Raw genomic sequence first — 14,745 nt, forward strand, 5'->3', positions numbered from 1 at the left:
TAATAGAAGGATGAAACTACGACAGCTTAGTGGAAGGGAAAAGTGGGGGAGTTTAGGAACTTTCCGCCTAAGCGAAAGGAGAGAAGAGAGAAAAGTGAAAATTAGAATAAAATAAAATAAGGTAGTAAGTACCCCAATAGGAAGGAAATAGAGAAAAATAAGGAGAAAATAGAAGCATTCCAAGACACTTCGAGAAGCGAGGATAGTCCAAGGAGCATCGTGAAAGGACTATAGCCTCAACCTCCCAACTTCGAACACATCTGTCTCATGCCCCATTTGGGAATAACAAGGCGTCACTGACCTTTTCAAAGATCTACCCACGAATAGTCCCGTGTCAGATTCTGTTTGAGTACCTTGCTACTACCACAGCACAAATTCGCAGTCCCACTGGGATCAAGGGGCGATACCGACTTACTAGGGACGTGAATCATTAGTTCTGTACACCGTCTACTATATACAAAAGAGCTACGCTGCTTAGCGTCGTCTCGTTTCTGGACCAAAATAGTAACCAGCATCATCTTTCGAAAGCGGAGGACGGAGTTAAACCGGTTTCATACTCCATCTTCGCCACTGAAAGGAGTGGGGATTGACAGATCGAACAGTCTTGCATCCTACTTTCGGACAACTTGCCGACGGGCTCACTCGGAGATATAGTCGTCGACACGGTTTCCATTACCTTAATTTCCTCTCTCGGGAAAAGGGGGAAACCCCGTGGGACGAGTACCTCATCGTCCATGAACGGAGGAACTGGGGAATGATGGCCCGGCTAATATGTAAGGGAAGGATTGAAACCGGTGGTTTCATTCTCAACGACTCCTATTCGGGAAATACTGTCGCTCATCAGGGCTACGATGGACTTGGCATGCAGGATTTCACGAGGAAGACCAGTCACAATGATATATAGAATACTGTCTTTTATAGGTCATGCCCGCCATGTGGCGATCAATCTGTTAGCTTCTCGCTTTGATCGTCCGCGATGATTTAGGTTTGCCGATGCAGTGCCACTCCTTTGAAGGCACCTTAGTGTTTGCTAGTGGAGTCGAAGGTCGTAGAGAGGAAAGAAGGCAAAGAAAAACGGACAGACCTCATAAAGACGGTCTCCGGGAGTACCAGAGATTTCAAGTGACTGACTGCTAGTCGTTCGTTCACCACCAGCATCGGGTTCGGAGTCACAGCAATGGCCGGCGATTCAAAGGGCCCAACAGTGATCGCAGTCGCGGTCACTTTTGCAGTCTGGACTTTCATCATCATGTGTCTTCGGCTCTTCTCTCGTGTCTTTGTTCTACAGAAGATGGGACTCGACGACTGTGAGTACAGCTTGACTGATGAGAAATGGAAGACCATAACTAAACACCCCTAGGTCTGATTGTTTGTGCTTGTGTAAGGAGATCGAGCCCGAGATATTGATTGCTGTCGCTCACATAACCAGCTGACTTCATGGGCCTTTTCTGCCGTCACGGTCGTGTGTGAGTATACGCCAGTTCCGAGACATCGACGACGCTAACCGGACTATGTAGCGGTGAAGTATGGGTTGGGTTCGCATATCGGGGACGTCGATCCGAACAAAATGGAGACTTACGCCATGGTATATTTTGCAACCGCTGGATGATTTTGATTATGTCCTCTGACTGTTTGCCAGGTGGTTTGGATCAGCTCGATGTGTTACTTGGCCACATTGGGCTTCGTCAAGTCGTCCGTTTGTCTGTTCTATACTCGTCTCGGCGATCGGCTTCTGACCCGGCTCTCGATGTGTATGTTAGGCGTGATCGTCGCACAGGCTTCGTCGTTTGTGTTGGTGGCAGCATTTCAGTGCCGACCTATTGAGAAGGCGTGGAAAAGCACGCTCCCAGGGACGTGCGTGAACATCAACGTGTTCTACCTTGCCAACGCGGCCCTGAATATTTTAACCGACATCATGACATATACGCTGCCCCTTCCAGTGATATTCAAGCTTCAGGTGCCGGTCAAGCAGAAGGTTGCATTGGGGTTCATCCTTTGCATTGGGTTGTTGTAAGTCCCGGAATCGGTATACAATACATCGTTAATAGGCCCTGACATTATGACTCTTCAATTTTCAGTGCCTGCGTCTCGTCAATCATTCGCATTACGTATATTCCTGCCATGCTGTCCGATCCAGATGCCACATGGGTGATTGCCGAGGCAATGTATTGGTCCGTGATCGAGATCAATGTCGGTATCTTCGCCTCCTCCATCCCTTCGTTCAAGGCGATTGCCTCCCGCTTCATCCCGAGACTTATCGGAGAGTATTCTCGCGATAAAGGGTACAGTGGTTGGTCCAGCAGCAACGATGGGAAGAAGTTCTCCGGCTTTTCCAAAGTCCCAGAGCAGAACATTGGCCTGGACTCCATGGATCCTCGACACCCGGATGGGGATAACGCGATTGGCACGCAGATCGGGTACGGGGGGACACAGAGTCAGGAACGAATTATCCCTCACGGCAAGATCTATGCACATACAGAGATCGAGACGAATGTGGAGGTCAGTCGAGACCTGTCATGTCGTACGCTCTCCCATTCCCCTTGAAGGGATTCGCAATATTACCCACTTCCAGCGGTTTTATTTTCCATGGTGATGTCCTTCGACCCTTTCATATCATTCTAATTTCTGCGAATCATCGCTCCTTTGATTCCCTAAGGCTTGTGTATTAAATTCTAGACTCTCTTTCACTTTCATTTTCCTTCTATCCAATTCCTTTTTATTCTTGGCTTTTATATGGGGGGCATAGCGATCGAATTTAGATTAACGATGAATGAAAATATCGAGTAATTTTTGCATGACTACTTTAATCGCACAAAAGAAAAAATAAAAATAAAATAAAATAAAAAATAAACCTATTGAAAAAAGTGAAGTCTATGACAGATCAGGTGCTGACAGAAGAAATCGATCGGGATTTCCGACGTCGGGACTCCCGAGAAGCAACAACAGCATCAGTCTTTCTCACTGCCGGGATTTCGGCAAATATCCCTCCAACCAGGTTGTATATTGGGATGCTCAGATTCCTTGCGATTTTGATGCCTTAGGGTAAACAACTAAGCGGCCCATTGAACAGTTTGACTGGCCTCCAGGTTTGAACTAGTCTTGGTGCGCTCTGTCCAGTATACACTAAAGACGCGGAGGACAGCAGTGCCTATTCTCGTTTACCAGGAGAGGATCACACTGGATCAGAGATATAACTAATCGCTGCCCCTTTCTCCTCGGGGTGGCTGAACGCAATGGGCCCGGCTATACTCTTTCCCATCTCAACGCTCCCCAGCCTCCCCTTGATTTACCCCATGGGCAAGTCTCCACAAATCTCCACAAGAAAACCAGCATCCCATGGGACCCCGTGCCCTAAAAGTCCCATTATGAATCAATTATGCGAATTCCAACAGTATTATCCCTTACGCTACTAGAGTCAAGACGGGATTTGACACCTGTGGGCCCATGTGTAACTCACTATTGGAGAAAAGGTTGATTTAATCCCCACGGCCTAATGCTTAGCAGCTGGGGTTGAGGAAGCTGTGTATGTCACTATGGTGGATGAAGATCACAGTCGCTAAGTTTGGCCTAAGTGCGATGGTGCGCAGTTTAAAAGGCAACCCCTACGCCCATAATGCAAGAGAGCTTGTCACTCCTACTTGTCGTTCTTTGGAAGAAAAATGAGGGCAGTACTTAACATCCTCGCCGGAGCAGCCACGCTCACAGTGGCACAGGCTACTAGCCTCAGGGATGTGTGCACGAACACCCATGTCAAGTCAGTTCTGCCCTCCATCGATCTCATTAACGGTCTCATAATCGATTCATCTTCTATTACCACCAATGCTGTCTATAATGCTTCCACCCCCGGCGGTGACTACTTCCCAGCAGCAGCCGCATATGATTTCTGCAACGTGACTCTCACGTACGCCCATCCTGGACGCAACGACAAGGTTCGTCTTAAGCTATGGATGCCGGCTCCGGACCAGTTCCAAAACCGGTGGCTGTCGACTGGCGGAGGTGGTTTTGCGATCAACCACGACGAACAGCAGCTCCCGGGAGGTGTCCAGTATGGCGCCGCGGCTGGCATCACTGACGGGGGCTTCGGCAGCTTTTCGACCCAGTTTGACCAAGTATTTCTTCTTGCCAATGGCACGATCAACTATGACGCACTTTATATGTTCGGATACCAGGCACACCATGAGCTGAGCGTCATCGGAAAGGCCTTGACAAAGAACTTTTACGGCACGGGTGACGCAAAGCTGTATGCCTATTGGCAGGGATGCTCCGAGGGCGGTCGCGAGGGATTTAGCCAGGTGCAGCGATTTCAGGAGTTCGACGGCGCTGTGATCGGCGCCCCAGCCCTTCGCTATGGTCAACAACAGACTAACCATCTCTACGCAAATGTGGTTGAGCATACCCTCAAATACTACCCTCCCCCTTGTGAATTAGAAAAGATTGTAAATCTGACTATTGCGGCATGCGATCGACTGGACGGAAAGGCTGACGGCGTGGTGTCGCGGACCGACCTGTGCAAGGTGCATTTTGATACCAATTCCACGATTGGCGCACCTTACTCCTGTCCAGCCTCAACAACAACCACTGGCACAACCCCCGCGCAGAATGGAACCGTGTCTGTGCTCGGTACCGCAGCAGCTAAGAAGATGTTGGATGGTCTTCGTACACTTGACGGCCGTCGGGCCTATATCTTCTACCAGCCTTCCTCCACCTTCGACGATGCGCAAACGAAATACAACCCCGAAACAAAGGAGTTTGAACTCGACGTCACTGCCTACGGCGCTGAATGGGTCCCCCGCTTTCTGCAGCTACAGAATTACACTTTATCCTCTTTGGAAAATGTGACATATGACACGTTAAAAGACTGGATGGAACTTGGATGGCAGCGTTACGAAGACGTCCTGCAGACCACATGGCCTGATCTAACCCCTTTCCAGTCTGCGGGTGGGAAGGTGCTTCACTACCATGGCGAGTCGGACCCAAGTATTCCGGCTGGATCCTCGGTGCACTACCATGAGTCTGTCCGTAGGACAATGTACCCCAACATGTCTTTCAACGCAAGTAACCAGGCGCTGAATGAGTGGAACCGCTTATTCTTGGTCCCCGGCGCCGCGCACTGCACCTCCAGTACTGATCAACCCAATGGCCCATTCCCCCAGGCAACTCTCAAGACCCTCATTGAATGGGTCGAAAATAATATCGTTCCGGAAACTTTGAATGGTACGGTGCAGTCCGGTGATCACAAGGGTGAGCAGCAACAGATCTGCGCTTGGCCCTTGCGTCCCTTTTGGAAAGAGAATGGCACCGTTATGGATTGTGTATACGACCAGGCTTCCTTGGACACCTGGGACTATGATTTTGATGCCTATCGCATCCCTCTCTACTAAGTCGATGGGCCTGCTCTAAATAGTAACTAGGATAATACAGAAACGCACTCTCTTCTTGGGACATGAATGCCAATCGTATAGAACCTTCATCCGGTGCAAGTGCACCTATAACGCTCCCACTCCAAGGTCTGTCGAATAAGCTTTGTCCAGTGACTTTCTCATCCTCAGCCATGAAAGCACCAAGGACGCTGGTTATTTGTCTCGAATTTATGTGCACAAGTGGGATTGCTGACTAATGGGTATAAGTCTTCCGAATCGAGTTAGGTACAGACGGCTCGAATACCCTCGGCTACTCTGGTTATTGCGCATCTCAGCACCGAACGCCCTCTAGTTATAGGAATCGAATGTCCACATCCCATTAGCGTAAGCTTTCTATCTAGGGGTTTTGCAGCTCTGGATGCCTACTCGTGGTCCAAAGACGACGGGCGATCTTATAATTGTCCATCAGCAAGACCGGAAGAGTCGGACACGAGCTCGAGCGCACTTAGCGCATAACGGGATCAGGAAGAGGATTCAAAAGCAGCGTGGAAGTGACGATGACAGTCTACCATCCCCCGACTCCAAGGCCGTAGCCACGCCTTCTATTTCAACTCCCGTCGCATTGTCCGGTTTCTCGATGGTGGAGTATCTGATCTCTACCAATATATTCCTGGATCTTAGCAGCACTTGGGGCGTGAGTCCGGCTGTTTGTCCCGGTCCAGCAAACTTATCACATACCCTCTCGCGGGCTTCTGATGCACTGGAATGTATTTTCCGTGCGAACCTGGCTTTTCACTGGTTGGATCTCAAGTTAGGGACGACCCCAGAGGAGAAGAGAAACATGAAGGTTGCCGCTTTGACGTATCGAGGGCAGGCACTAGCGTTGGCGCAGAAGGAGTTGCTTCGCTGCCGTGGATCAGGCTCCACGAATTCCGACACTATCCTACAACCGGTCCACCCGGCAAATCGGGAGATCTCCTTCGGTATCGTGCTCCGAATGCTTCAACTCGACTACCGATTTGCGCGATGTGATGTCGAGGCCCATTTTGTGGCATGCCGACAGCTGCTCAGGGGCAGCTCAGATGTTGGCCGCCTCATGGTGGATCACCATTTAATTGGAGCCCTGGCATCTACCATTCGGAATCCTCATCTCCATCACCTCATGATCACTTTTGAATGTGTCAATTGCACATCCAACAGCGTGATCTGGGACGATGCGGATCTGGGCTTTCTTACGAATCATCTGTGTCAATTTGTCAACCGCCTCAAGGCGTGTGACGTAGTATCTACGGAGAATCGAAGTTTGGGTGAATCTATCCCACTGACACAGGCAAGGGTTCCTCCGTGCAGTGTCTTATGGCGATGCCTCACCAAGCGACCCACGTCAATTCCGTCGAATATCTACCGCGATGTTTGCGAGTCTAGCGCCCAGGTTGGGGCATTACTGCTCATATGCTCGGTCTTCTTTGACTATGAAGATGGCCTGGGGGGCACTGATACTTCGATTCCCTACCAGTGCGTTGAGGAACTAGAAAATGCGCTTTCTGCTCTTGGGGAGGAAAATGCTGTGTCTAGTGCGCTCAATACGGCTTGGTTGTTGGCCGGTGGAGTTGGACTACCGCTACTACAACGGCGCGCCCGTTTGTGGTCTGTATCCGGAATGTTATATGCTCTCAAACGATCTTCTAGCCTTGATCTGACCGTTACAACATCGGGCAATGTGGTGAATGCCGAGTATGTCAAGCAAGCTTGCTTGGGATTCTTGAGTAGCCCTTGGAGACAGTCCTGAAGTAGGGGAAATGCACACTGGCTTTCAAGATACAGACCGGAATTCACGCTTGTTCTCGCGATCATATGAATTCTTGATCTCGTCTCAACGCATCGCATTTGCCAAGGGGCTAACCCGAATAGGAAATTTCCTAAAAGGGAAAGGGATGATACAATGCTCAATCAACCTTTTCTCAACAAAATCGTTGGCTGGATCGCGGACTGCCTGTTAAATATCACATGTGGTCGAGTAATAATGGCCAGGCGCTACACTATCCTTGTTCTTTGCAGTTTCTTTCCCTGCATTCGCTCCACGTCGTATCACTCAGGACCCAGCCGGACAGCCTCTGTGCCAGTAGTGTCCAGAGTAATCGTTGACAATGGTCAGCTCTTCGTCGCTACCTCCAGAGCTACGGAAGCTCTCGGATGATGTCTATGTGTATGACCCTCGCATGGACTCTCCTGGCGACAGCCGCAGCAGTGCAAGCGATCCCACAGCTGTTGTACTATACACATGGGCCGATGCACATGTACGCCTGATCCAGAAATACTTCCAAGGGTACAGAGATATCTACCCGTCGACTAAAATTATTATTGTCATGGCCAAGACGATGAAGACATTTTTCGGCAGTCAAGAAACAAATCAAGCCGTGGTGAGGGAAATGGTGGTTAAGGAATTGTGGCCGCTTAATAGCGGCAAACCAAGTCCGTCTTCTGAACTTCCAGAATCTGTGAAATATCGGGGAACGCCCCATCCCCGGATCCTCATGCATGCCTTCTCGAACAGTGGTGGCGTCAACCTGGAGGCGACTGCGTTGGTTTGGCATTCATTACAACGAAGCGTGGGCCAATGCATCGGTCCACTGCCCATCAAAGGCCTCATTCTCGACTCGACGCCAGGTGGATCCTCCTTTTCCCTTGAATTCCGTCGCTGGACAGCCGGGGTAGCCTTGGGGTTCGCGTTTCTCCCCAGGATCGTGGCGAAACTGGTGGCGGCCATCATCGTGCTGCTATATTTTGGGCTACCGGGTCTGCTCGGAAAGGAAGTGCTTCCTGTCCGTGGGCGGAGAGTCATCAATTCGCCCGACTACATACCAACAACCAGCGCACGATTGTATATATACTCAGACTCGGACCCTTTGATTGGCGACAAGGATGTAGAGTCACATGGGCATGAAGCTAAGGCGAAGGGATATCGGCACATTGAGTTGGAAAAGTTCCAAGGTTCGGGCCATGTGGCACACATGCGACAGGATCCAAAGAAGTACTGGGCGGCGATTGCAAGGTTTTGGGATAAGAGCTGTGTGTGATGTTCGTATCGTTTTGTCTTACGACTTGGGTGATTGAAAGAAGTACGTAGTGGGTCAGGGTCTTGTAATATATGTTTTGAATCCTATGCCTTTTCATTCATTTGCGGAGTTACGGAGTATGAGATGTTGTGTGCAAGACTGCCGGAAGGCGACGGATCCTGCGATAGCCGACGGTGGATCTTATCTGATCATCTGATAATGGCCGAGGACTGTGTGGCCAATCGGTAAAGGTACCAAATTCCCAGGCACTTGGTTCTTTTTCCCCACAATGGACTCAACTTTTCCTGCTCCGGGGAAGTTGTGCCCCTGCGTTGTCACTCTTACCTACCAGAGCTGTTCCTCCCCCTACCCTGCTCGTGCGGCCCCTCCGCTCGTATCTTCTGCTCCGTGCTTCCGCATACATCTGGCTCGCGTTGACCAGTAGCGCACTGCTTCATGTCCCCAATGTCATGCAGAAATTCTTACGGGCCGTTTCTCATGACTCAGGGTCCACGCCGATCATGAAAGACCCACGCGACGAAGAGTATGAGCCAATCTTCGACTCGTCGGAAACTGTCGCAGAGGCCAGGGAGGGAAGGGCACATGGAGTCGCAGAGATCGAGGCTTTGGCAACAGTGTGGTCGACCCAGGCTCTCCATGCCGGATATGCTTTGTATGAAATCCCTATCTCGTATCACTGCTCGAGCAAAGCTGACGTGGGTGATTAGAGTATTTGTTATATTTTTCATCAACTCTTTCCAACAGGAAACGACAGGCAGTCTCTCACCGTACGTGTACTCGAAGTTCGCCAATCATTCTTTGGTGTCGAGGACGAATGTCCTGACCAATGTTGTCGGCGGGGTGGCTAAACTGCCCTGTGCCATGTTGATCGACGTCTGGGGCCGTCCGAAGGGGCTTGGGATCATGACTGGCCTATGCACCCTAGGTAAGACAGACTCACTGAAGGCAGGCAAGACTTCCGCTAACATCAACAGGGCTCTTCCTCATGGCTATCTGTGCAAACGTGGAAACCTATGTCACCGCTCAGGTAAGCCCCATACTCATGTGCTGGTGTGTGGATTTGCTCACCTTTTAATGACTTCAACAGGTTATATACTGGGTTGGATACAACGGAATGGACTACGTCCTCCACATCTTTCTCTCCGATACTACGGACTTAGTCAACCGATCGTTCGTGTATGGCATGGCATCAACTCCGTATGTTGTCACTACGTTTGCCGGCCCTGCAGCGGCGCAATCGCTTTATGAAAAAGGGGGTTTGTGGTGGGGCTTTGGAATATTCGTCTTCCTCACTCCACTTGTAACGGCGCCTTTCATGTGGTTACTCTGGACTTCACTTCGCAAGGCGTACGCAGCGGGGCTGATCCGGAAAAACCATAGTCGCAGAACGTGGGCACGATCCGTCAAGCATTATTTCATTGAGTTCGATAGTAGGTATCCCGCGACGATGCGACATGGGTATAGACTGACATAAGCAGCTATTGGACTCTCGTTAGTAACAGTGGCATTTGTTTTGATGCTCCTTCCATTGACGCCAGCCTCACAGGCCCGTAATGGTAATATGTCCTTGTTTGATAGGTGGAGATCGCTGGATACTACGGCGTCGCTGTTTCTCGGCGTGCTTGTCTTTATGGCATTTGTGTTCTGGGAGCGCTTTTGTGCCCCAGTCTGTTTCCTACCATTCAGTAGGCTCAAGGATCGAACGTTGTTGGGAGCTTGCTTTCTTGCTGCTTCCCTTTTTGCCAGCTTTTAGTATGCTGTCCTGATGCGCATTCTTTATACGGAGCCCTTGCTAACATGTCATAGCTGCTGGGATCTTTACCTTGCTTCCTACCTCCAGGTTACCTTCAACACCAGCATCCGGGAGACGGGCTACATTTACAACATCTATACCATTGGGACATGCCTTTGGTCGGTGCCACTGGGACTGTAAGTACAACCCCTTTCGAGTTGCTCTTCCTCTCTAACATCGCATAGGATCATCCGCAAGGTCGATCGCCTTAAATGGATCGCTCTAGCCGCCATGCCATTGATCTTTCTCGGGACAGGACTGATGATCCATTTCCGATCACCTCAAAGTCACATCGAATACGTCGTCCTTTGTGAAGTCTTCAAGGCCCTGGGCGGGGGCACCCTGGTAATCTGCCAGCAGATGGCAGCGATGGCCACAGGTGGCCATGAGAGTGTCGCTGTCTCCTTCGCGTTGGTCGGGTTGTTCACCAAACTGGGAGGAGGCATCGGCTCTGCGATTTCGGGTGCCATCTGGACAAGCACTGTTCCCGTCTATTTGGAGAGATACCTGCCTCCAGAGAAGAAACACAAGGCGGCGGAGCTCTACGGGTCGATTGAAGACGTCCTATCGTACCCGATCGGGACCCCAGAACGGGATGCTACCATCCTGGCGTACGGAGTAGCCCAACGACGGATGTTGATTGCTGGTCTTTCCATCCTACCGCTTGCTGTTGCTTCTATTCTGATGTGGAGGGATATTCGCTTAAAGAAACTCAATCAGGTCAGGGGCACCGTCTTCTGAACCTATATGAGACGGCCCGGTGGGCACTGTGAATAGACATATACTGGACAGACTTTGTACATAGAACCTTGTCAATTAGCAATGAAGTACATGATCCCAAGTGACTCAGGCTGACGCCTCCATGGTCTTCAGCTTCTCCTGCAAGGCAGCAAAGTTTCTCTGCATGGCCTGCGCATTGAACTGCTCCCCGGTCAGCATGGGATATTTCTTCTTCGGACCCTGGATGAGCGCATCCTTGCACGGCTGATTAAAATATGCAATGCTGTACCGATCGCCATAGTAATCCCCCGGCTCGGACGGAGCTTTCACACGATGGAACGTCGATTTGAAGCGATCATCCGACCACGACATGAGCAGGTCCCCGATATTGCAGACGATCTCACCCGTGCGCGCGTCCACAGGAGTCCATTCGTCGCCGATCCCAAACTCCGTCACAGCCTCGCGACCGGGACATATCTCCAGTCCGCTTTGCCCGTCCTTCTGAAACAGCAACGTCAGGAAATCCCAGTCGGCATGGGCACCTGCCCGATGATACGTGTTCCCGTCAGGCCTTTCCGGAAGAGCAAAGTAATGCAGCAGTCGCATGGTCGTCTGTTCATTGGGACGAGACACATCATGGCACTGGATGAAGTACTCTTCCGGAAAGCCGAGCCCGCGTGCAAAGCACCGCATCAATTGTTCCGACACAGCCTGCACGCGATGCATGAAGGTCAAGGAGGTGGTTCGAAACCCGGCGAGGTGGACATCGTCCAACCACATGTTGGCCATGTTCTCTCCAAACTGCAACTGGTATGATTCCTTGGTGTCCGGTTGGCCTGTGGATGGCCTGACCTGGGACTCCTTTTCCCACCCGACATTGTTGGGATTCCACGGCACGGTGGCCTTGACGTCGTCGGGGAGGTTGAAAAAGCGCTCGGCGGTCGCGAACATGGTATCGATCTCATCGGCAGAGATACCGTGATCGACGATCGTGAAGAAGCCGACATTCTCGGCGGCGTGGACGAGGGCCGCCGTGATCTCGTCGATGCGCTGGTCGAAATCGGCCAGGGAGATTCGGGGAATCGAACGGTCAATGTACTTTGTTGCCATCGTGTAGGGCTAACGTGCTCCGAGGCGAGCTTTGCAACCCCGAAGATGCTTGTAGCTGGGCTTTTAAGCCTTCAGAAGCTAGCAAATGCTTATGGATGTGGGGCATGAACGATGCGAGTCGATCTGCTTATCAGAAAACTTCCCCGCATGACGGAGTCCGCCGATGATTATCAGCTGTAGCTATCTCTTGTCTACAATTACTTGTTATTGTGACTGATCTTTCTCACTTGTTATCGCTCACGTCTCGCCTGTTGATTTGTGTGTTTACGGTGTTTGCCGTTTCCCGCGACAGCAGAAAAGGATGCTGAAACGCATGTTATCAGTCAACGCAGACTGGTGTTGATCAACGAGCTCATAAGCTACTCACCAGCTTGCCCGGTCACTATCTATAACTGGACTGCCTGAGATTCATCAGATAACATACATAGCCAATGTGTTGGGACAGCAAGCTCCCCTTCACGCCCCACTGCCTTTTATACATACATCAAGCCTTCAACCACCGAGTCCATGGATCCCGACCAAGGTGAATGCATCCAGACCAGTATAGCTTACTACTATACAAGTATCAATCCACACAGCCTTAGCAATAATTCCATATGGTCATCGGGCAACCAAAAAGCCCCCTGTTAGTGTGCTCACAGATCCGTCAACATCGCAGCACCCACGAACGCCAACCAGGCAGGTATATCCGCCACCAACATGCGAACCCGATGTATGCCCAGCCAGATATCCATTTCCTTACTCGTTTCGGCTTCGGGGTCAGTATTGTCCAGGATGCGTTGAATCGGTGGCGCGACGAACGGCACAAAAGCCAGATGCCCAATAGCCCCAATAAGGCCAGCCCAGTAGAACGTTGTACGGGACACAGGTAGCGGCCGGGAGCGAGGATTCTTCAGAAAGATATTGCATAATGAGGTGCCAATTGTCGTGACGTTGAGCGCCAGTACGAGGCTCACTCCCCTAGGGAATACATAACGCCAGTACTCTGTGAGCATCGAGTCGGACTTCTTACGAGTCGGCGGCTGCACCAGCCCTGAGTAATATATGAGTTCGCTAGTAGCGAGAACGAGACTTCCGGTGCTTGTTGCAAGCGGCGCTGCCCGAAGGAGGGCGTATGGGTCGATGACAACTCCCGAGGCCATGGTAGACGGGAAAACGCGAAATCCGGTCAAAATGAACAGAACAACTGGGCTTGTGAAGGGCCTTTTCCTGCAGTATGGCTTTTATAGATCATTCTGGCCGGAGGTCCTCCGGGGAGAGCCTGATGGGCTACCATCGCGGGCGAATGGGCAGGAAGTGGACTGATGCGTGCACTAGTGCCCGCCATTCTCACACTTATTCGTCGATATCCGAAATTTCAACGGTTTTATCCTTGGCCCAACGTATAACTCACGCCCGTGATTGGCGTGCTCGTAAACGCCCCGCTCAAGTCTTATGTTCCGACAGAGTATACTGCAGTCACAGCATCATCGGACAGCTAGATGATGTAACCATAAGAGATGATATCTCAAGTACATCAGGAAAGCATTCCATTTGAGACTACACGTTCAGACAAATCAGAGTGACCGCAGTCTCGCCATGTGTATACTGTTAGTGGTGGCAGGTTCTCAAAGCGCTGAGCTTTAAAATCACCCTGTATGTTCGAATCAATACCTTTCGTCTGTGAGAGGGCTATTGACGAGCTGTACACAGCCCGGCACCCGGCTCACTACAAGTCAGCGTTGGAGACATGCTCCAAGAATTCGCTTGTTTAGTATCGTGGTAGCACCTGCGGAACCCGAACAGCCCTATGAAGCACGTGTTACGAAACTGGCAATATCAATTGCTATTGTCTGCATTGAGATATAATTCTTATCGTTCGCAGAACTATTTGAAAGGAACCCAGAGGGTCAATGCCCATATATCTGAAAATTGCAAGTATTGGCTGCAAGTGAACTGATCATTATCGCCTACACGCCTCGGCGCAGCCAGCTCCTCGCACTTCCAGCTATTACCGCGCATGGAATTATGTCTTCCTATCGAGGGCGAATCGACCGATTATAACCGGAGTCGCAGTGGATGAGCCGGCTGAACATTCCATTGATGGTATAACTCCAGTTACTTGTATAATTGTACGCATAATCTAACTATCTTGCTGTATAACAGGGTCTATGTATGTGAAACCGGACAAAAGGCACGTCCTCTTATCAAAACATATTAGAGGCCCTTTCACCCTGGTTATATCCTATGATATCTCGTATTGACCGACTTGGCGTCGTGCGGATTGGATGTGTCCTCCATCAAGTCCCATAAATCTCGGGGACTTAGGGTCGATCTTTACGATATAGAGAAGAGATCGTCCGGCGTGCCACAACAACCCTCGGCTTTTCCCATTTTTTCACGCTCAAGCTGAAGATGCTGCAGCTTTAGAGCGCTTTCCAACTTAGTCATGATAACTTATGCTTGCCCGCCCTGGCAGAAGGACTGCCAGCGGTTCGTGTCGTGTTTAAAAATAACAACAAGGGAGCCACCGGTGCATCTAAGACTTCGTATCCAGAGAATGCCCCACAACGTCACATATCACGAAAGCCCGAAGGCCAATAACAGTTGCCCCTTTTCCCATCTCTTACAAGGATCATCTGACAACATTCAACCGACGTTACAATCTAATCTACACATTGAGTTCTGCAGTGCTCACCTAGATTGT

At 50.6% G+C, this 14,745-nt stretch overlaps 6 protein-coding genes across 6 annotated transcripts; 4 read left to right on the forward strand and 2 right to left on the reverse strand.

The window, feature by feature from the left end:
• Positions 1-1,177: 1,177 nt before the first annotated feature.
• On the forward strand, positions 1,178-2,544 carry ANOM_008875 (putative integral membrane protein Pth11-like; the record flags this gene model as incomplete). Its single annotated transcript, XM_015554131.1, has 6 exons — positions 1,178-1,307; positions 1,361-1,380; positions 1,430-1,466; positions 1,518-1,585; positions 1,640-2,010; positions 2,079-2,544. The coding sequence occupies 6 exons, from the start codon at positions 1,178-1,180 to the stop codon at positions 2,542-2,544; spliced, it is 1,092 nt and encodes a 363-aa protein (XP_015403650.1).
• A 1,115-nt stretch (positions 2,545-3,659) lies between these two features.
• Positions 3,660-5,381, forward strand: ANOM_008876 (putative tannase; the record flags this gene model as incomplete). Its single annotated transcript, XM_015554132.1, has 1 exon — positions 3,660-5,381. One exon carries the CDS (start codon positions 3,660-3,662, stop codon positions 5,379-5,381), a length of 1,722 nt encoding a protein of 573 aa, XP_015403648.1.
• Positions 5,382-5,778: 397 nt separating this feature from the next.
• ANOM_008877 (uncharacterized protein) lies at positions 5,779-7,149 on the forward strand (the record flags this gene model as incomplete). Its single annotated transcript, XM_015554133.1, has 1 exon — positions 5,779-7,149. The coding sequence occupies one exon, from the start codon at positions 5,779-5,781 to the stop codon at positions 7,147-7,149; it is 1,371 nt and encodes a 456-aa protein (XP_015403649.1).
• Positions 7,150-7,507: 358 nt separating this feature from the next.
• ANOM_008878 (uncharacterized protein) lies at positions 7,508-10,970 on the forward strand (the record flags this gene model as incomplete). The annotated part of the gene is made up of 8 exons (XM_015554134.1): positions 7,508-8,412; positions 8,769-9,089; positions 9,145-9,362; positions 9,412-9,464; positions 9,525-9,867; positions 9,916-10,189; positions 10,244-10,366; positions 10,415-10,970. 8 exons carry the CDS (start codon positions 7,508-7,510, stop codon positions 10,968-10,970), a joined length of 2,793 nt encoding a protein of 930 aa, XP_015403646.1.
• Positions 10,971-11,075: 105 nt separating this feature from the next.
• On the reverse strand, positions 11,076-12,059 carry ANOM_008879 (isopenicillin N synthase family dioxygenase; the record flags this gene model as incomplete). Its single annotated transcript, XM_015554135.1, has 1 exon — positions 11,076-12,059. The coding sequence occupies one exon, from the start codon at positions 12,057-12,059 to the stop codon at positions 11,076-11,078; it is 984 nt and encodes a 327-aa protein (XP_015403647.1).
• Positions 12,060-12,694: 635 nt separating this feature from the next.
• Positions 12,695-13,201, reverse strand: ANOM_008880 (putative integral membrane protein; the record flags this gene model as incomplete). Its single annotated transcript, XM_015554136.1, has 1 exon — positions 12,695-13,201. One exon carries the CDS (start codon positions 13,199-13,201, stop codon positions 12,695-12,697), a length of 507 nt encoding a protein of 168 aa, XP_015403654.1.
• Positions 13,202-14,745: the final 1,544 nt, after the last annotated feature.

The sequence above is a fragment of the Aspergillus nomiae genome, assembly GCF_001204775.2.
Source record: "Aspergillus nomiae NRRL 13137 chromosome Unknown contig00320, whole genome shotgun sequence".
NCBI classification, from domain to species: domain Eukaryota; kingdom Fungi; phylum Ascomycota; class Eurotiomycetes; order Eurotiales; family Aspergillaceae; genus Aspergillus; species Aspergillus nomiae.